We start from the raw sequence: 22,007 nt of genomic DNA on the forward strand, positions 1-22,007 counted from the left end.
ATGAACTTGATTGTATATCTGACTTGTGAATGAAACATATGGCTGCCTTGGTTTAATTTCATGAGTTAGAGAACAAAGAGAAAGTAGCAGGCAAGATTTATATAGCCAACTAAATAATGTTCTTTACTTTCACCTGCCAGCACCAAAAGGACTGTTTCCTCCTGAGCCGGAATAATCTTCCTTGTTAAAGAAGGCGATAATATGGTTGAAGAGGCTCCTGCAGACATTCCATCTCTCTTGGAGTTGAAGTGGATTTATTATGAACTAATAATATGTTTTCATTTTGTTAAAAATGGTTTCATAACCATTATGTTTACGTATTATGAGTAACAAAATATGTAAACGATGGACTGAATCATAAAATTATTAAAGAATTAATTGTTGATGAGAGCTTCACAACTATATAACTTTGCAGATCTTGATATTGGATTGCCTAAAGAAATTGAAAATAAGGAGAAAGCAGTTGAGGCTAGTATTTCTAGTAAGTTGTAACCATATATATCGGATGTATTTGTATACTGATAGAGAAGCAAATAATAATTTATAATTTTTTTTTAAATTTAGAAATACATTACCTGCGGATTTACCTGAGGAATTTTATCGTTCCTGTGGATTTACCTGCGGAATTTACAGCGGCTTTACCTGCGGCCATTTTCCTGCGGATTTACCTGCGGAATTTCCTGCGGAATTTCCTGCCGAAGATATTACCCACGAAGGTTTTAGCTGGGGACCAAGAACCGCAGGAAAATCCGCAGGTAACACGTTTCCTGCGAAAATTTTGCTCGAATCCGCAGGTAAATCCGCAGGAAAACAGAGTTTTTCTAGTAGTGTATGTTTAGGGACTTTAACAACTAACTAATTAACTTAGTTAGCTAATTGAGTTGGTTACTTGATCAACAAAATATATAAAGCTATTGTATACTTTAAACTTCATTCTATTCAATAATCAATCACTTTTAATAATATGCTTCATCTTTTCCATTACATATGTATATGTAATCTTGCTTGAATCACTAAAAACAAAGTGTTGAGCTAACAATATCTGATAAAGTACCAGGAAAACAATCTATGTTAAAATAGAAGGATATTATTGTAATGCATTTGAAGATTTTGCATGGACAATATGTCACAAGAGGACACAACAAAAAACAGGAAAAATCTTGTTAGCAATAGCGACAGTTCATCAATTTAAGATCACTATTGTTATTGACAAAGACATATTATATACAATTGTTCCAAGACAAAAGCAACAATGTAACATGTAACACTCACCCAAGTTATTGAATTGGTATAAGATATTCAAGGATCAATTGAAGAAAAGAAAATGATTCATCCACCTACTCAAATTTCACAATCCAATGCTTGCCTCCATTCTGTTGCCCAACATAATTATCATTCTATGAAAAACATCCTCCCCTAGTATGATTGTAAAAAACATCATTAACCAAGAAATCTAGACACAAAATATATAGAGTAATCAATTTAAACCTTTTGAATATCAAGGTATAAACTGATAATAGCCCAAGGGACCATTTTTTGTTGTTTACTAAAAGAACACATAGATTCAAAAGGCTACTTCACTAGAGTCAAAGAAATGAAAGAAAAGAAAAGGAAAGCGACCAAACATGATAAACATATCTTGTATTGTATGTTAAGGACACACACAAAGCAAAACAAAGCAAAGAAAGAACCTAAGAAAAAGATGCTTCCACTAAAGCTGGTTCGCTCTCTCATCTTAGGTGAATCCATATCCATCAACAACAACTCTCACTTTCTAAACCAAAATCACCATCACAATCACAATGAACAACAACAACAACAACCCAATGAAACAACAACAAGAAAAAGATTCAAAAAAAGACATGGTCTTTTGTTTCTCCCAACCAAAGAAATCATCACAAACACATATAGGCTTGCCACCATTGCAAGAGATTTAGGAATGGATTTACACCCAACACCATCACTTTCTCACATCATCTTCTCCAACTCATCTTCTGCACCGTCAACATCTTCTTCTTCACCTTCAACACCCTCTACATCTACGTTCTCTGTCTCTTCAGCTTCTTGTTCTCTTCTCAATGACGCTGTTCCTATTCCTTTTCCTTCTTTTGATACAACGCCACTGACCCATCTTCGATACTTCGTCACGCTCTTCCCACGCGCCTTCAAGGTTGTTCTTTTTAACTCTGACGAGGATTCTAACGCTGTTGGGTCATCGAGTGGAGACGTGAGTAACTGGGATTGTTCTTCTGTTTCGCTATGTTGTCGGGTTACTGGTAATCGGGTAGTGACGATGGATGGGTTTTGTCGGATTCTTGCTGGGAAAGGTTGGACCTTTTTCAAGACGAAGCAGAATTCTTCCGGGGATTTGCGCGGTGGTGGTGTTGTTTATCTTTTCAGGAAGGTGGATGTGAACCGGGTTTGTGTGGGTCGGGTTGGAGGACGTGATGGGGCATGCAGAGTGAGGGAGGTGAGATTGCCGTATTTGGATTTTGAAAATGCTCCTCTCAGGATTTTGCAGTATATTTTGTTGATGACTGATGACATTTTCTGTTTAGCATGAATCTGGTAAGTGTTTTCATCACTTTCTGCTTCATTCAATGTTTTGGTTTATAGAATAGAATTCAATGTGTTGATTAGGGTGACATTTGTACTGTGCAGTCCTTGACTTTGCATAGAACCATAATCAAATATGGTTTTGACAACATTAAACTGTTGTTATTTGGCAGTTGTTGGTGTTGATTATCTGAGAATTTGAGGGAGGTTTTACATGATGACAAGAGATGGAAAAAACAAACAAATAAAACATCTGCTTTGGTGTTGCAGTATGTGGTTGATCTGGTTTAAGGACTATTGAAATGATGTTCTCTGGTGATGGGAAAGAGCTAGACTTTTTTGTATTAGCGGAGGTGCCAAAGTGATTCAATCTCTTGGCCATATCATCTCTTGTATTGTATTGGTGAAGGAGGATTTTCCTTGGAGAAGTCTATGAGACGGAGACAAGACACAATATTGACATTGGTAATAATTTGAGAAAATAGAAGGAATCGATTAGTCATATTTGTTGGTGTTGGGCGTGTCAGACACCATACAAACATGACTTCAATATGATTTGCCGGTTTTACAAAAGGGAAATTGTGAAATTCTTTGACTCATGTGGATTTTACCTTGAATGCTCATGGTTTGTTGTTTGGCTAAGGAGGGTGGTGGAAGGAAATGAAGCTGAAAAGGTTGCTAACCTGAAGAAGAGCTATAAAGTTTTCATGACAGCAGTTTATGGTAAGTTGCATTTGGTGGGTCACATTGGTTGCTTTCTGTGTAGAACTCAAAGATGATGCTGGTGCCACTTTGTGTGTTCTTGTTGTATCAATTTATATATCTTGAGGGTGATGATCAACAATTCTCCAACTCTTTGGAGGAGATTGCAGGGGTGCGATTTAAACTTCCTGGTCTTGATCATCTTCATCCCTTTGGTTATGAAAGAAATGCATATTTATGATTCGTTTACTTTGTAAAACAATAATGAAATTCTTCAAGCAACATGTTTTTCATAGGTGAGGAGGAGGGCCAGGGAATGTGAAGCTTATCTCTGGAAAAACAACATACCTTGGATTAGTTAAAAATTGGGATGAGAGATGGATTTTGTTGGAAACATGAGTAACAAATAGTGTAGTGAAGCATCCTCTTAAAGATTAGTTCCAAGTTTTTGCAGATAGTCCCAATGCGTGTTAATTAGTTAGTCAATGGTTCTCATTGTTAAAAACTAATAGTTTATTTGCGATGATAATTTTTGTAAAATTTTGGATTTGAATATATGGTGACCATTAGACCAATAACAAAATTGAAAAAGTTAATTGATTTTGACAACTATTTTTTGTGTTAGATGATAACTTAGTTGATTAGATCGGTGTCAAGCTCTTAAGATATATTAGATACTTTGATATAAGGGAGAGATTCAATATCCTTAAAAGATGTTCAATCAAATTTAATGGCAAAAGAGTGCCTAAAAAATCAGTAAATAATAATCAAGGGATGATTAAAAGTAAAGATCAAGTTTTCAAAGCATTTGTTCAATGGAAGGCTACAGTTGAAAATCAATGTGATAGGAGGATAAAAGGTCTTATAAAAGATAATGGATTAGAATTCTGCCATAAGGAAGTTAATGATTTATGTAATGAGCATGGCATATATAGAAACAATAATGTTAGATGCATGTATGCAAACTTATCAAAGAATTTTTGGAGAGAACTCGTCCACACAGCTTGCTATTTGATAAATAGGTATCCCTGTACTACATTAGGCTGTAAAACTCCTCACCAAATATGAAACAAAAGATCAGCTGAATACAAAAACCTTAGAGCCTAGTTTACTACCATTCAAAGGAAAACTATAACCAAGAGCTAAAAAAGTATCTTTATAGTAGAAATCCTTACTGTTAAATAATCTAATCAATTTATAATCATAGATGATTTATATTTTGTAATTGGTTATTAAAACTAATTGTTCCATTTTCTTAAGATGGTTATAAATCAGTTATTAATCAGTTTTATAATTAATTTTGATTTAAAAAATTTTAAAAACTATTTTTTATATTAAAAAATTGTTTTTTTAAATTATATTTAAAAAAAATACTTTTTCACAAGAAAAAAAATTATTTCAGAGATAAATTGGAAATTTTATTTATTATTATAAAAATTAATTTAAAATATTTTTTGTGATTTTCAAAAAATTGACTAATTTGATTCATATTTTTTATATGGATGCCCAAAATATAGATTTAGTTTAAACAATTTAGATATAAATAATCCAAAAAACCGATTAATTTGAGCATTCCTAATAAGTAGGGATGTTAAATTCAATGAAAAGGATAGTAATAAGATTAACAAGATTGCTTAAGTGATTGACCTGAACAAAGATAAAGACATAACTGAGGTTGATATTGGAGAAGATCCTTCAGATTCAAATGAAGAAAATGACTATGTAATATGTATTGTGTAGAAACGAGTAAGATGAGCCATCATACACCTATAGTATGACTATGAACACTAACTGAAATTGACATATTTAAGCATACAATTGACATTTTTCAATATTTCATGTAACTTTCTCTCCTCAAACACCTCTAGTATGGACACAATGGTTGAAATAGTCAAAAATTAAAATCTAGAATCTAACAAAAGAGAGCAAGGAAGAAAATGTCCCTAGTAATATATTTATGCTAGATTGCAGCTTTTGGTATGTACATGTTCTACCTCTAGTAGTAGAAAGCTTATATACCTCTGATTACGTATTTGGAAATATATTTCCGCTAAAATTAGTCCATGGTTAAAAAGTAATATCATTCCAAGGAGCACAACAGATTCAAAACGGAGGAAAAGACGAGTATATAATTTCCTTCAATAAAGTGAGGCAATAATATACATCAAGTACAATAAAGTTTCAGTTATTTCATATACGATCCCTTACATTTCACCTTGAGAAACAGCTGTGAGAATACAAGAAAATTGTACAACTATACATAAATATGATATACATGTCTCACCAGTAGCTCAACCATTTCCCTTGTTTATTCCCCCTTCAATGGCTCCATTGCTGTTCCAGGAGAATAGTTCATATTGCAGCATCCAGCTTCATGTGCCCAATGCAGTTACAAAAAGAGAAGTTCACAAGGATGAAGGCAAATCTATCCACAAGGTTATGACTTATGAATTGTCCTGATGAATGAATGAGCTCAAGTTTGCCACTATTGACTTGAAATCTATCTTCACTTCATCTCTTCCATCAAAACCTAACATAACATCTTCAGAATATCTTCCATTAAATCTATCTTCACTCGATATCTTCAGAATTATTGCAAATATAGAAGAGTCATCCAACACTACTACTGGTACAAATATTCAAAAAAGTTAAATATTGATGACAGAAAATGAAACTATAGGAAATAATTATCAAACTAATTAAAATCAGACTAGACAATGAACCTGTGTACCGATTTAAGATTCAAATGTTTGACCAAAATTCAACCAAGAATGGACTGGTAATATTTAAATATAATTTTCTATATCTAACCATATTACTTTTTTATATAAATTTTAACAATATACTATAATGGGTATTTCTTTACCTAAACATCTTACTGATAATAATATTATAATTAGTAAAACATTATTTTAATTTAAAACTAAATTAAACTTAAATGGTAGTAAGTTAGTAACATTTTTAACCATAACTTTTTTCTACTTTGAAATTAGACTCTGATAATTCTATTTCTGACTATATTTGCCTATTGTTTCACGACAACATAATCCACAACTGTTAGAATTTGCCCCGATTTTGACGGAAAACCCCTGCTTTGACCAGGTGCACAGGTTAGAATTTTTCTCAATATTCAAAGTCGAGGACAGGGTGTACATGTGAATATATCTGTCAGGCAACATTCCAAGAACCCACCCTATTAATAAAAAATATTATTTTTTATATACATACCACCCCAGGTAGCGGAGCCGCTGACTCCAAAAATTAGATAGCGGATAGCGGGATGACCGCTATTTAATTATTTTTTAAACAAATTATATAAATAATAACTACAAAAATAAATCAAACAAATAAATCAATAATACAACAAAACCCATACAAGATTCATAAATCAAACTATCAAAACACAAAGATTAATCGAAAACTCTTAATCAATTCAACATCAACAACTCTTAAATTTAATCAAAACATCACATCTCGAAATTCAAACTTAGACTACTATTATATCAAGAATTAACATACAAACTATTCTTCTTCAAACAAAGCAACCTTGTATTAATTTAAAGAAATTGATACTAACAATAAATAAAGGAATATATTGATTTAGATCAAAGATTTAGATCATTTATACAGGAAAAAGAAGAATAGAGGAAAAAGAAGAAAGGTGCAAAGACAGCGGCAATGGCTTGCCCTTCGAATGGAATCAAACGCGAGAGAGGAGAAGAACTACACGGGCAAACGCGAGAGACGAGTAGAAGTAGAGTTCAACGCGATAGAGGGAGAGGAAATGGAATTTAGGGCAAATGACGAAAAAATTAAGGGTATTTTGGGATTTCGCAACAAAAACACAGAAAGAAGGTTGGTTCGGGAAACCACTCCACTTCGCGACCTGCGATTGTTCCAAAAGTGGCCGCGATTGAAAACTGCTCCGCGACGTGCGATTTTATGGCGGCCGGTCCCTCTCCTGGGATAGCGCCGCTATCAGCCGGGATTGATAACTCTTATACATGCATTTTATGTAATATGTAGTTAAATACTATAAATATAAATGGCCAAGGCGGGGGAACCAATTTCAATCGGAACGAGTGCATGGTGGACGAAACTGATCTCTGCCGAGGGTTGGGGAGACAAAACATAACCCACCCCTGACCCACCATTTTGTCTTTCTCCGTGTTTTAAATCTCCACCTTTAACCATATTCTTTCCCTTTTTTTTTCAAATTCTTAAACCCCTCTATTACTTCTCCACATTATTTCTTCATGTGAAATTAACATGAGAGATCCTACTAATCTAATTCATAAACAGTTTATATTGAAAATGAAAGGTAAAAAGCTAGTGTTGAAAAAAGAAACAGTAATGACACCTAAAACAGGCTTCTTGTATGCCTGTGGTCAAATTGAGTTGCAAAATTTACAGAAAACGGCATTAATGTTGTAAATTGCAGATAGTAAAAAATGGCGAATTGTTAAAATTCTGCTATATACTGATTTTATAGCACCACTGTATCAGCTATTTGACAATATTTTGCCCTAATGGCGTATCGTGGAACAATAGCGGTTTGTTCAAATTCGGGGATACTATAGCGGTATAGCGGCTATTTAACAACATTAAACCGCATAAGTCACACATTGAGGAATTAAGGAAGCAACATAATACAAGTCAAATATAAAATACAAAATTGAGCCATTTTTAGGTAATATATTTTTCAGACTGCATTTATGAACTGCAACAAACCAGTTGACAGCTGGTTTTGACAGTTTTATACTGGTTCTCGATTTGTAAATCAGATTTTTTTTACTAGGCGGATTTCAGTCCTAATTGGACTATATGCAGATCCGATTTTGGTTCGATTGGTCTATCGAGCAGGTTCAAATTTTGATTACCTTAATAATTCTCAATAAGATATACACAGCATGATGTTTTCCTCAACCCAAACATCACAAGTGACTATTAAAGAGGTGAACCAGGTTATGCGCAATATGTAGTTTCTCAAATACTTTGTAAGAATCTCTGATAAATTTAATTCAAAATTTCATATAAAACTCATGAATCCTAATTGCCCATTAAAACTACTGGACAAAACATGAGAAATTATTGACATTCCTAATAATCCACATAAAAGAAATTCTTCCAGTTTTATGAAATGCTAAGTTTCTCTATGACAGAGTACATCTACCACCACCGCCGTTGCCACTAATATGCAGTGGAACAATGTTATTTACCTTACATACGTCTTGGTTTCTGCTGCGGAGGGTATCCTGGCATTCCCATTTGGTCTTTTCTCCTCAACTGTCAAAAAACAAAATAAAACAGAGTTAGTAACATATTACATCCACCACAAAAAACGAAAAACAGGGTAATAATTTCCTCCTTTTCCCAATAAACAATAAACCTGTTGCTGCTGATGGGCCTGTTGCGGAACACCTCGTTGCATTGGGATGCCAGCAGGATTAATTCCACTACCCATCCCTGGCTGGGATGGGAGGTTATAAGCTTGCAGCTGATGCATTCTTTGCATGCCAACATTCATTGGTCGAGGGACAGGTCTATTTGATACATGACCACCAGGCATGTTTCCAGCAATAGCAGCTCCAGACGAAACCTGAAAAGTTATATACATTAAAAAGCATTAGGTGGAAATGTTTAGGCATGCATATGCTTGCTCGAGTCCAAGTATGCCAATATAAACCTTTACTTACAAGAATCATGAGCAAGCAATTTAAAATGGCTTAAACTTCAATAGGAATCAAAACTTTTTATTAATAGAAGCTACTCCGTTATGTTATCAAGTCATAGTAAGTATAACAAAACCATTGAAAATATTCATAACCTCTAAGGAAAGAGCAGTTAAACTTGGGGCAGCCTAGGTAATTCATCCCAGTATTTTAAAATCGGAACACACCGGTCGATTGGACAGATCTAACCGAAACGGACCTATGGCCTATCAGATTACTATATTAGATTCAGACGCACATGTATTTGAACCGGTCAAACTTTGGTTAAACCGGTTCAACTCGTGTAAACCAGCAGGAACCGATGCAGTCCAGTTTAGCAAAAATAAGTTAGCTTTTTAATTACAAAATGATATGATGCGAGTGGTCTGATCAAGGTTCGAAGTGATGGTTATCAAAATCACGATCTAAATCTTAAAATCTTATGATTTTAGGATCTCACTCGTCCCCAATGATCTAAATCTTAAGTAGAATCGTGTGTTGTAGTCAAATTGTGAAAAAATGGTAAAAACCAATTATTATGTGTGATTGGCCAATTCCGACCACAATCGGCCATTTTTCTGCCCCCACCATTACAAGCCGAAAAGGATGACGATACAAAGGCGCAATAATTTTGGTTCGGCGGCGTCCATTTTCCCACAAATACACTTGCCTACGAAAATATAATGTTGAAATACTTATTATTTTCTGTTTAAGTAGTATCTTATGATTTTTGTTACGATCTTATGTTTTGCAATCTTGCTACCCCCTCTCGATCTTACAAAATAATTGAGTAGGATCTTCCGGTCTTAGTTGCGATCTTATATTGTAAGATCTTACCATCCCCTCTCGATCTTATGCAAGATCCCGATTTTGACAAACCTTATAGAACCCACATTACTAATCTTCAACAATGCAACTTCTGCCACTGCACCATCTGTCCGTCGAGTTTTGGTTAAACCGGTCAAACTCGTGTAAACCAGCAGGAACCGATGCAGTCCAGTTTAGTGAAAATAAGCTAGCTTTTTAATTACGAAATAATTAGATGCAAGTCTGATCAAGGATCGAACCACATTACTAATCTTCAACAAATGCAACTTCTGCCACTGCGCCATCTGTTCGTCGTTTACTCTAATGTTGCTTTTAATTCATATATCCTATATAGGTATTTGATTTAAGAAAATCACATTGCAATTAATACTTGCCACATATCTTGTACTATATATGTGTAATATTTAGGTAATCATTCATCTCTTTTTTGGGTATAAGGTCATATTAGATGTAAGTAGTTTGATCAAGGATCGAACTCGCATTAATAATCTTCAACAATGCAACTTCTGCCACTGCGCCATCTGTTCGTCGATTACTCTAATGTTGCTTTTAACTCATATATGCAATACACGTATTTGATTTAAGAAAATCGTATTGCAATTAATATTTTCCATATAACTTGTACTAATCATTCATTTCTTTTTTGGGAATAAGGTAATAATTCATCTTTAAACGCGAAAGAATCCAAATATTAGGTAATAACTCATTATTTTTAGTTATTGACGCGTAACTTGTACTATTATAGAATCCAAATTGTAAACACAAAAATGATATATATTATATCAACTAATAAGTCTTCACTTATTTAAACAATAATAAGTTATTAATATTAACATTCAAATTTAGAAAGAATAAATTTAGGATACTAAGTATTTTATAAAAAAATTATATAAATTTAAGTTGTGAATTTATTTATTTTTTGGGACACAATGGAGCCAAAGTCCAAAAAGGAAAAGAAAACTACAACGCTACAAGCTGAGGTAACGAAACACCCCAAAAATCATGAAGCTAACATCTGAGACACCTGAAGAGGAGGCAATTGGAAATCTAAAAAATCCACTTCTCTAACACATTTCATGTTGGACAACACATCAACACATCTATTTTCTTCCTTATAAATATGCATGAAACGAACATTCCAATCAAGGGAAAGCAAATGTCTAATCTTACGCTCGATAGTCCATCCCATAGAACTCCCGGTATTGCCACACGCCCACACCATCGATACTATGGACAATGACCTCCAAATCCACTTGCACTATCAACTTCAAAATACCTTTTCTCCTAGCCAAGCTCAGCCCTTCACACACTCCCTGCTATCAACTTCGAAATACCTTTCCTCCTAGTCAAGCTCAAACCTTCATACACTCCCCACATCTCCGCCATATAAGCAGTAGTTTTCTCCTTAGTTTTTGCAAAACCACACACCCAAACATCATTCTAATACCTTATCAACCCTCCACAACCTGCAAGCCCACAACTTCCTTTGGATGCTCCATCTGTACTCAAACAAAACCATCCATTTGGAGGGTTTTTCCACTCACTATTGTTGGTTACCTTAGGTCTCTTAGCCATATCACTATCAACTTGTTTAGCCACTACTTCCTTTGGATGCTCCATCCATACTCAAACAAAACCATCCATTTGGAGGTTTTTTCCACTAAATATTGTTGGTTACCTTAGATTTCTTAGCCATATCACTATCAACTTGTTTAGTACCAAAAGATGATGAAAATCTTGATCCATAATATATTGGGGAAGACGAAGAAGACTACATATCTAATAGCGAAGGAAATGATGATGAAGAATTAGATTTTCATAATACTTAAACTTTTATTTGAGTTTTGATCATGCTTAACTTGTTTTGAAGGAAAATAGTTTTGAGATTTTCATAATGCTTAACTTGTTTGTTCTCTTGAATTTTGTTGGTTTTATTGACAAGTATGTTTTGCTTTAAATTGAGGCTTTTCCTTCCAACTATGAATACTGCATGAATTTTAAGTAATTTATTTCATTTTTCAGCCACTATGTTTTTATTAGTATTAATTGTATAATAATTCCTAAATATATGAAATAGCACCCGCTCGGCTCCATTTTTAGGGTTGGCCGTTCCTCTCTGCTCCACTATCTGGAACTGACAACAGAACTAACGTTGTCCTTCACTTGTCTAATAGTCGCTTATTGCTCTTTCTAATTTCAAACTATAATACTATTTCGCAAAAAGTAAAGATTCATATAGTACTGCACTGCCAGATTAATAAAATAAATACTAACTAAATCCGGTCAGTAGCTAAACTTCTGAGAGTATTACTCTTTTACAATATATGACTATTTTCCACTAAAAAACAATTCAGGGACAAAGCTGAATCATGTCCACTAGTTCTGATATACCCTACTCAATGAAAATTTTAAATCTACAGCACTTATCAAAATGGGTACATGATAACTCAAGCCTGCACAATTTCAGTTTATAATGATATATTTCTATAGGACTTTACCGGCTGTGATTGCTGCATGTTGGTTGTCCCTTCAAAATCTGTTGTTGTATCCACTGGACGTGTGGGATAATTTACAAATGGCTCTCCAGGTTGGCATGGTACAAGTGCACTGGGCATTGATTTGACAAATATGTTTAATCAAAGACAATAAATGATTTTGGAATACATGCTTAATTAAGACAGCTGCTTTACTATACAGTATATACATAGAGCAGGAAGAGGAGAAATAATGAACATTTATTTATAAATCTTGCAAAGAAATTTTCAAAGCAATGAAAAGTAACCAATAATTCTGGGAAAAGGCTTTATGCAATAAAAATGGGGAAAAGGCGAAAAGACCAAAGCAAAATAGCAAAGGAGGAAGGAAGAAAAGGCCTTACTTCCGCCCAGGCTGTGGTTCCATTTTGAAATACCTGGAAAACAAAGTACAACATGTTGAAAATGTTGAAAATATAATAGCTCAAAGATAAAAGGGAACTAGTTGCATACCCAACAAAGATATTACATATCTAACAAGGTGTATTTCCATCAAAACTCATAGTACATGGTCTTTAATGTAAAAAAGAATTACAAATGCAACAACCAATTTTTAAACTCGTCGAAAGCATAAAACTAAATCGGCATGAGGACATCAAATCTCAATTACCACTAAAACCAGTGATCCAGCAATATATGGAAGCTCTCCAAGGATATATACGTTAAAAAGGCTGTTTGTTCCGGAGTTTTTTGGTAAAAAATAACTTTTATATTGGATAAAAAATGCTTCTAAAATTTTTAGTGAATTTGCTTTCAGCTTTTGAAAAATATCACAATCTAAAAATCTTAGTTTTGATTATTTTTTTAGTAGCTTCTAAACAAACCGAAATTATAACTACCTATTCAAATTCAAATAAAATGTATTTTTTTAATAATTTTACTCTAATTAAAAATTTCTGATTTACATAAAATCTCAACAGAATAAATCATTTTTTAACACTCAAAATGAAAAAGACAAATCACAAGCAATTATGAAACAGTCAGTAAACCACTTATATGAAAACATAACATGAAATATTTGATAACACTCTAAAAAAATTGAACCATAACACTCTAGACCCTTGGCCATCAAGGGTCTGATGACACTCCATGAACCAACTACCCCAAAAGCTTAAACTGTTAAGCAAAAAACATATAAGTGAAACATATTATAAATTCACACAAAAACTTTAATCCAGCAGCAGTAGGGCTACATAACTGCTTTTTGTATAAATAAAATAGTTTAGGGAAAGCTTCTGGAGTTTTTTTAATGATGACTACAACGATATAGTTGCTCATCCTCAGTAACTTTTGAAATTTTCAATCAGGATTATGTTAAGTACAACATTAAGAAGGCAACTACATCAGTTCCAGAAAATCTTTGATAGTATGCCATATCAAGAATATAAAAAATGGAAGGAGAATATGTTGTATCTAGTCATATTTCTGTAGACAGAAAAACCATAAACAAACATAAGTTAAATCCAGAGAACGGATTCAAAATTTAACCAAAGCAGTGGCCACAAGATATTTAAGTATTAAATAAAGGGGATTGTTACCGTAGACCCGCTTATTTTTATGAAGGTCTATTTTAGCAAACATTAACTAAAAAATGGTTGAATGCACTTTACGGTGCATGTTGCTAAAAAACACCTTCATAAAAATAAGTGGGTGTATTTTAGCAAACCCCACAGGGATTTGCTAAAATACACCCACTTATTTTTATGAAGGTGTGTTTTAGCAAGTTTTAACTAAAAAACGGTTAAATGCACCCTAAGGTGCATGTCGCTAAAATAGACATTCATAAAATCAAGTGGGTCTACGTTAGCAAATCCCTTAAATAAATACACATGAAAAGTAAATATTTTAACACATTGAATGTGGTTTGAATAATTTTAGTAACTTTTTAAATTGTGTAGTTATCAATATGAGCATATAAATAATATTTATTTATAATATAACATTATAAGGTATGAGAATATTTTTTCTCAATACACAGTTAATATAACATTAGAAGGTATACGAATACTTTTCTCAATACATTCTTAACTAAATTTTACTGCACTCGAATGTCACATAATATTAGTTTTATGATTGGCCGACAAAAACACTATTAATATAAAATAAAATTGATTAAACAATAAACAGATTAAGCACAAAATATAATTGTGTTCCAATCAGCGGTGGTTATGCCCATGCTTGCCCTTCCCTAGTTCCATCTCTAGTTAAATCATCTTTTAATCACTAGATATGTAAATTTCATGCAAGAATACAAGAAAATAAAAGAAGTCTTACTCATGCTCCAAAGCTTGTGCTGCCGTTATACGCCTTTTAGGATCGTATCTGCACATAAGTACACAAGCCAATATTAGAGGGCAAAAAGTACAGAAAACTTCCATTAAAAAAGAAAGTCATACATCAAATTCACATATCAACAAATATTAGATGAAATTCTTACAGGTTGAATGCCACATATAACAAAACTGTAATAGGGTTGCATTTGGTTAACTAAAATGACTATAACGGGAATGACATAGAATCATAACTCCCACTAGCAATCTTTAGCATTAAAAATTAAATGAATGTCATTCTATCACGGCATGGTATGCCAAATCAGATAGGAATCAGAAAAATGCTCGGTGGCAATATTCCTCTAGATGGGAAAAGAGAAGAAGCAAACATGATAGAGAGATCCGCACTTAGTTACAGAATAAGGGGGTCACTCTCGAGGTTCTGAAAGATGTGAAGACTACACATGAGACATGACAGCTGGCAGCACGACTTCGATTGGTGACTATCGTATTTCCATCACAGGCATGTCTTTGACATGGCTTGCTGTTCCATTTTGAACAAACTCATCGAGGAGTAGAAGTGATTGAGAAAATCCAAGGTCAACTCCCAACTCATGGTCTACTATGGCCTGCTGAGATTCACCATCTCTATTTTAGGTATTCGGGAAATCCTTCTCAATAGACGAAATATTCCCATTATGTAAATGCCAATAGAATCAATGTTATTCATTGTGAATTTGAACATTTTGGCATTTTTTCGTTTCTTCAAATGATATTGTTGATTGTAAATATATTTTGTGTTTGTTATTTGATTATCTTCTTATTTTATAGAATCTGAGTTTCCTTCAATACTCAAGGATTGATTTGATTTGATCCCTGTATTATGGGTTTGTGTTTGATTTGTTTCTTCTATATATACATGTAAATCTCTTATGAAAGTTGTGAGATGTATTAAGATTAAGGTTACTAGAGTTTATCTAAGATATGTTGGGACACCCGCTACCGGGCCACTTGAGTCACACTCCAGTTGTCTGGTCTTGAGCATGAGGGAGAGGGGGTGATGAGAGACTCATATTAGTTTAGATATGGTCTAAAAATATGTTTATAAGTGGGAGGCATCTCTCACCTTAAGAGTCAGTTTTGTAAGGTTGAGTTTGGACACACCAAAATTTTAAGAAATATGATGGGTCAATCATTTGTTTCTTTAGTTTCAACGGTGGCCCTTGTAGAACCGGCTATTGGGTTAGCCATTTTCATTATAACTTTCTAGATCCCAAGGACTATTATAGTAGAAATTATGAACAACATTCAAGGAATAGCCCTAAATGTTAGTGGATATAAGCAACTTATTACATGGAAGGCTTGAAAGAAGAAAATGAAATAACGACACTGGTCATAATCGATAGATGTTCGTGCTAGTTCTTGCACTAGCATGACAGCTCCATTTCAGGGAAGGCTTTTCGAACTATGGGTACCATGATACTCTGTTTTTTGGGGCCCTGGTTCGTGCAGGTTCTTGCTCTAGCATGACAGCTCCATTTCAGGGAAGGCTTTTTGAACTAAGAGTACCATGATACTCTGTTTTTTGGGGCCCTGCTTTGGATTCTGGTTTGGTGGTTGCACGTGTGGGCAACAGTATTAGTTGTCGCAATAAGGGTAGTGGCAGTAAGGATGGGTGATGATAGGAGCAGTTGGCAGGTGACATTCGTCATGGTGGTCACTGTGGGCCGGGTGAGGATTTCCACATTTCTAAAAGAAAAAGGTATAATGCTGCTAGATAGAGTTAACTTAATTAGCTATTAATGGAAGGAATGATCGTTCACTTATTTGATTGAATAGCCATTCAACTTATTCCCAATCTCTTTCCATAGTAACTGCCAAATATAAGTCATTTTGGCTATTCAAACTCTTAGATTGCTCGCAATAAAGTTGGTTGATAGATTGTTTTAGGCAGCGTTACCAAATATCCGCAATTGCGGTGTTATGGTAGATATACATGGCGGTTTTTGAGCTAGTCGCTATGGTAAATATCGGCCGGTATTGCGGGTTTTTCCGCCATAATTCGCTATAACAGCACCACAAAGCGTCCGGTATGGTGGAATTTCGGCTCTCCGACATGGAGCGCCATCTACCATGGGCAACACTGGTTTTAAGTAACTCATAATTTCATAGAATTATACAAGCGGAAAGAAATTTCCCCTAATATCCCTAGTTTGAAGAATAATGATAATCCGTACTCGGGGAGAATAAGAATTTATCATGTATTGATTGATTTCCTTCTATCTATTTAGTGTTCCCTAAGAATAAAAAGGTTAGTAGAAAATAAAATCAATACTACTTGAAGGGCATTTCAAGAATGATATCATTAAATTAGGTTAAATTAGTTTTCTTTAATAGGCAACTGTTAGTATGTTAGTATATTTTTTCCCCTTTACCAGGGTTTGAACTCTGGTCCTTTTGCTACTTCAACTCAATTAACCCTTTAGTTCCTACCAGTTAAATCATACTAGATTTGTTTTAATTTTTAACCACAAAACATGAGTATTTTTGTACTTATAATCAAGACAGGAGGGACTAAGTATATATAGCTATGAATCATAATTAATACTATTTATTAATTAATTAATACTATATATACCAAAGTTCTACAGCATGGTAGTGGCTCACTAGGTTTGCAGAGTTATAGAGCTGCTTTGCCCAGGGTATGAATTCTATCTTGTTTACTTTTCACATTTTTTTAATACTTTTAAGTGGTACGGGACCAAGCCCATTCTAATCTAACTCTAGATCTCAAGGATTTTGTATCCCTGCAAACAGACTACCAAGGCACCGCATTTCTTCTGCTTTCTTCATTTGTTTCTTAGATCCCTCATCTTTGCATCCTTCTTTCGTCCTTTCTTCTTCTTTGACTAGATGCCCTTCCTCTTCATTGTTTTTATTTTTTTTTTCTCATCTACATCAATTTTTTTCTGGCCATAAGAAACAAAAGTCCCTGTAGCGGCTGCGACATGACAAATTCGGCGCAATTTGGGGTTGCAGTAGCCGCACCTGCAAAACGTTTTAAAGTGGGCACCATAACTGCACCACGATTAGCCGCAAAAGCGGCGCTATTCACAGCATAGAAAGAGGCAGGGAATGTTTGAAACAGATTAACATGTGAACCGAAACTATAAAATTAACAACGGGAACAATTACAACAATAAGTGATGATGACAATGATTATGATGAAGAAGATGATGATAAAGTTAGAAAACATAAGTAACAAAAAAACACAAACCCATTACCACCTGGATAAGGCAACAAAATATTGAGGCTTATTTGACCACCCTATCACAGTATTGTGGGGGATATCACTAAATCATTAGCACATAAGAGGGTAACTTTTCATCATGTTCAACTTAGCATCATTTAGAATTTAAATGAAAAAGGAAATACTTACTCAAGCATCTTTGACAAAAGGTCATATGCAGGACTTTTTGGAGATAGGTGCACAACACTATAGAGATTAGCATTGTCACTGTTTGCAAGAAGCAGAACAGGTCCATTAGTTTCATGAAGAAAAAAATATATGTATATCAGTTACAAAAAACAAGCACGTTAAAGAGAAAACAAAGGACTCAACACTATGAAAATAGGTCTATCCTGCATTTATTTGAATTACACAGCAATTAATATCTTACTATTTGTGTCCTTGTATATGTTGTGTATCCTGTTGCCAATGGGGATGATGTTGTAAGGAAGGCCATTTTTCTGATGTGGGATGGCCTGACACAGTAACAATGACCAGGATGTGGGTTTGGGATATCATCAAGAGAATAAACATCCCCCAACAGGGAGAAAGGAAAACAGTAAGCAAATAAATTACCTAAAACCTTGAATATCTTGTCAAGTTGATCAAGCTGCACAAGTGGAACAATGATTATTTAGAATCCAACAATGATACTACATCCAATAATAATACTCAACTGTAGAATAAAAAGAACACAAGTTTTAGCATCAAGTACCTGAAAAGGATTTGGTGTAGCTTTGACTTCTGCACCTTGAAACAGTGGCTTCAAGGTCAACAACTCAGCAAAAATGCATCCCACGGCCCACATATCTAAATGTCTCTTTAAGGAAAAGTAACTGGACCGCTATTAGAATGAGATCAAAGGGAAATCGGACACATTTATTTATCACACACAATTGATAAGTCTATCTTTCAATTATGTGTACCAAAGTCCCCAACATTAACTACATCCACTAAAAAAATTACATTCATCAAAAGTTAGTCATACCATGTCAACCTTTTGTGTATGCTCTGTTCTAAATATTGATGTGTCAGATTCATCAGAGCCGTAACTTATTCAGGCATCAACCTCAAGTCAAACTAAGAATAGCAAAAACACCAATGTAATAAAAAAAAAGTACAACACGGGTTAAAAGACTGAAGAAATACCCTTGATGGATTGATAACAATCATAACATCACACAAGTGTAACTCCAAAGTTAACATAATCTTTTACACAGTAAATCTTGACACACAGCACACACAGAGATGGAGGGGGATAGATAGACACCCCTAAAATTAAAGGATACCAACAGCACTGGTATAATGTTTTGCTCCAAGAAGCAACTCGGGAGCACGATACCAAATGGTTACAACAACCTGCATGTCAGTATTTTATAAATCAGGAATCTAAACGATCAAAAATATCAAAAGGTAAAATGAAGTACAAGTGCACAGCTAATTGAAGTTAAAGATGACAATAGACCCAACGGCAAACACATAGAGAATCAAAACACATAAGTTTTGACGGAAGGCTCAACAGTTCAACAAGTTAAACTTGAAACAAAATACAATATCCATCACTCAGTAAGCTTACAACAGCAGAAAGCTGGGATAGTGCATAAATATTTAATGTAGTCTTACTGCAGGTATTATATGGATAGCCAGATTTCAAGTCAAATATAAAAAATAGAAGAATCATGCAGAGAATATACATTAAGATTTCTCAAATACACAGATGAAAAATGTACCCATACCCCATTTTCAGATAATGGCTTCAGAGGGGCTTGATATATCCTTGCAAGCCCAAAATCAGCAACTTTAACAACTCCATGTTCCTCCCCATCACCCATAACCTTTTTGAAGAAAGCTCGTTAGAAAAATGAGTCCACAGATAAAAGATGGACAAATAAATTTAAACTCAAATGTCTACTTCTGGGGATAAAATTATTAATCATATCATAATAAGGTGGCAAAACTCGTACCAATATATTCGATGGCTTCAAATCTCGATGTATTATCCAATTACTGGAGGGAAAGTATAATAATACAATAAATCAACACAGGAAAAAAAATAAAACGGAACATTCTTCAACTTCACAAAGGATAGACTAACCTGTGCAGATAGTTCAGTCCATTGAGCAACTGCCATAGTATCGATTTAACAGTGTACTGGTTAATCGCTTGGTTGACCTTATCTCTATGATGTCTTATTATTTCCTGCCATTCAAGATTGCAATCTTTACACAACTAACTACAAGAAACAATTCCTTGCTTCCTACATATGTTTCTTCCCATAGAAATTCACACCATTTTTTAAGACACTGACGTAACAATAGCACAAAATCCGATCTAAAACTCGTATTTAAATGAAAAAGTGAAATATTTAAATGAAAATAACCTAAAAAAATAAGACATTCAGAAACTATAAACTTTCAGCAGGAAACACTGATAAACTGCAAAACAAAATGACAATTTCAAGTTAAATGCGTCGTCGACTCACATAAAGGTCATGCTCGGCATAATCAAAGGCTAGATACAGAGACATGTCTGTATGATTGATGTGAACATTCACAAGCTTCACAACATTTTCATGAGTGATCTCCCTCAGCAACTGCAAAATCAAATTAAAAATTACTCAAAACCAATCCAAACATCAAAACTTCAAAAATTTGAAATAACCAAAAACATCCGCTACACAGAACAATTGCATTAGTACTAACAATCCAGTCATTTCAGCGAGTTTGGTTCAAAGCTCTTCATCAGCTGCAACATAAAATTCGGAGAAAAAATTTATAAAAAAAAGGAAAAAATATTATACCATGATTTCACGAATGGCGGTGGGAGAGACACCGTCGCCGTCTTTAGATTGTTTGAATTTCTTGATGGCGATGGATTTTCCGCGGTTGGTGGCGGACTTGATCCGAGCGAGGAAGACGAGACCGTAGGTTCCTTCTCCGATCTTCCCGATCAGATCGTACTGCTGAAGCCACTCTGGTTTGTTGCTGCTGGAGCGGTTGCCGTCGCCCATGGTTGCTCCTCCTTCGGTTTGTTTCGATCACGAGCTCGACGCAGCCACGAATAAGAAACTGAAGACTTTGAATTGGATGGACCAATCGGTTAACTGCTCTGCATAAGTAAAGTACCTCTACTTTTTTTGTTTTTGTGGTCAAAAAGTATATTTTTTCTAGACCAAATAAATAAATAAAAAGTCGATATAAATTCGTGCATCGGGACACAAAAAATCGTTCATATCTTAGATCATTTGATATAAATGTTATCGCAAATAATGAAGTACTGCAAATTTTATATTATTAATACAAAATAAAAATGTTATGTTTGCGTATGTGTCTTAATACATATGTATTAACAACAGAAGATAAAATATCATTGATAAATTTATCATTTGAGTCATATGTAAATCTCAACTTCAAACTGGATAGAGAGATTTGATTTGAGTGGTATTGTCTAGGTAGATTCTCATTTATCAATAATATATAAGTTTTAAACTTATACTCCGTAAAATCTACTTGATATAAAACATATGTCGACTCAAATAGTTATTCGACTGAAACGAAGCTCTAAACTATTAAAAACAAACTAAGTTATATAAATGGTTGTTTTGACTATATTGGTGTTTTTGGCATGTCATCGGCTGAAGTTAACCATTTGTCCATCCATAATGTTGATATTTGGATGCTGAAGTGTGATCAATCATAGCATGAATCATTGAAAACTATGCAAGAATCATGTTGATGTGCAAGATTGGATTTCAAGCTTCAATATTATTACATCAAGCATCTATTAAGACGCGCATAATGCGCTTTCAACACCAAATCAACAAATGCTAAAATAAAGAAAATGCAAAGAGGTCAATAACTATGTATCGCATAGTGAAATTGCAGACAAAGAAAAAAAGAGTTTTCTCCAAGATCTTGACATAGCTCAAAGGTTTAACATACCAAAAAGCATGCGTTGAAGTAGAGCAATATTCGTTGTAAAAAATTAAGTGTCGAAGAAAAGTAGTTTTTAGGTTTGTGCTACGTGGCAAACATGCAAATCACCAGCTGTTAATTTACTTTACTATAAATAATCGTCGATGATTCTGAAGTCAATAGTGTTTTATATTTTCCTAAAT

The 22,007-nt window shown here is 34.2% G+C and overlaps 2 protein-coding genes across 8 annotated transcripts; one reads left to right on the forward strand and one right to left on the reverse strand.

The window, feature by feature from the left end:
* Positions 1-1,585: 1,585 nt before the first annotated feature.
* On the forward strand, positions 1,586-3,870 carry LOC131629802 (uncharacterized). 3 transcript variants are annotated; one of them, XR_009292131.1, is made up of 3 exons: positions 1,588-2,568; positions 2,662-3,279; positions 3,555-3,870. XR_009292131.1 is itself a non-coding variant. In XM_058900602.1 (2 exons), exon 1 carries the CDS (start codon positions 1,595-1,597, stop codon positions 2,561-2,563), a length of 969 nt encoding a protein of 322 aa, XP_058756585.1. In that variant the 5' UTR covers positions 1,586-1,594; the 3' UTR covers positions 2,564-2,568; positions 2,730-3,870. The 3 variants fall into 3 exon arrangements, 2 of the variants coding, with proteins under 2 accessions (XP_058756585.1, XP_058756584.1); XM_058900602.1 differs by having other exon boundaries at positions 1,586-2,568; positions 2,730-3,870; XM_058900601.1 differs by having other exon boundaries at positions 2,662-3,870.
* Positions 3,871-5,360: 1,490 nt separating this feature from the next.
* On the reverse strand, positions 5,361-21,019 carry LOC131629785 (cyclin-dependent kinase E-1-like). 5 transcript variants are annotated; one of them, XM_058900581.1, is made up of 16 exons: positions 20,691-21,019; positions 20,373-20,483; positions 19,986-20,089; positions 19,855-19,897; positions 19,627-19,725; positions 19,180-19,249; positions 18,606-18,700; positions 18,467-18,500; positions 18,282-18,366; positions 18,041-18,118; positions 14,606-14,653; positions 12,676-12,708; positions 12,296-12,404; positions 8,648-8,857; positions 8,478-8,544; positions 5,361-5,788 (listed from the first exon to the last, which is right to left on the reverse strand). In XM_058900581.1, the coding sequence occupies exons 1-15, from the start codon at positions 20,898-20,900 to the stop codon at positions 8,479-8,481; spliced, it is 1,395 nt and encodes a 464-aa protein (XP_058756564.1). In that variant the 5' UTR covers positions 20,901-21,019; the 3' UTR covers positions 5,361-5,788; position 8,478. The 5 variants fall into 5 exon arrangements, with proteins under 5 accessions (XP_058756564.1, XP_058756562.1, XP_058756563.1 ...); XM_058900579.1 differs by having other exon boundaries at positions 5,361-5,800; XM_058900580.1 differs by having other exon boundaries at positions 5,361-5,840.
* Positions 21,020-22,007: the final 988 nt, after the last annotated feature.

This window comes from Vicia villosa, unplaced genomic scaffold (genome assembly GCF_029867415.1).
Source record: "Vicia villosa cultivar HV-30 ecotype Madison, WI unplaced genomic scaffold, Vvil1.0 ctg.000605F_1_1, whole genome shotgun sequence".
In the NCBI taxonomy this organism is placed as follows: Eukaryota; Viridiplantae; Streptophyta; class Magnoliopsida; order Fabales; family Fabaceae; genus Vicia; species Vicia villosa.

Bases quoted from the DNA above. Each gene is read 5' to 3' on its own strand.
- LOC131629802 (XM_058900602.1), top strand. From the start codon at position 1,595: ATGAAAGAAAAGAAAAGGAAAGCGACCAAACATGATAAACATATCTTG.
- LOC131629785 (XM_058900581.1), bottom strand. From the start codon at position 20,900: ATGGGCGACGGCAACCGCTCCAGCAGCAACAAACCAGAGTGGCTTCAG. The intron at 20,484-20,690 runs GTATAATATTTT...TTGATTTTGCAG, and splicing joins CCGCCATTCGTGAAATCATG to TTGCTGAGGGAGATCACTCA. The intron at 19,726-19,854 runs GTACGAGTTTTG...TTCTTCAAAAAG, and splicing joins TGAAGCCATCGAATATATTG to GTTATGGGTGATGGGGAGGA.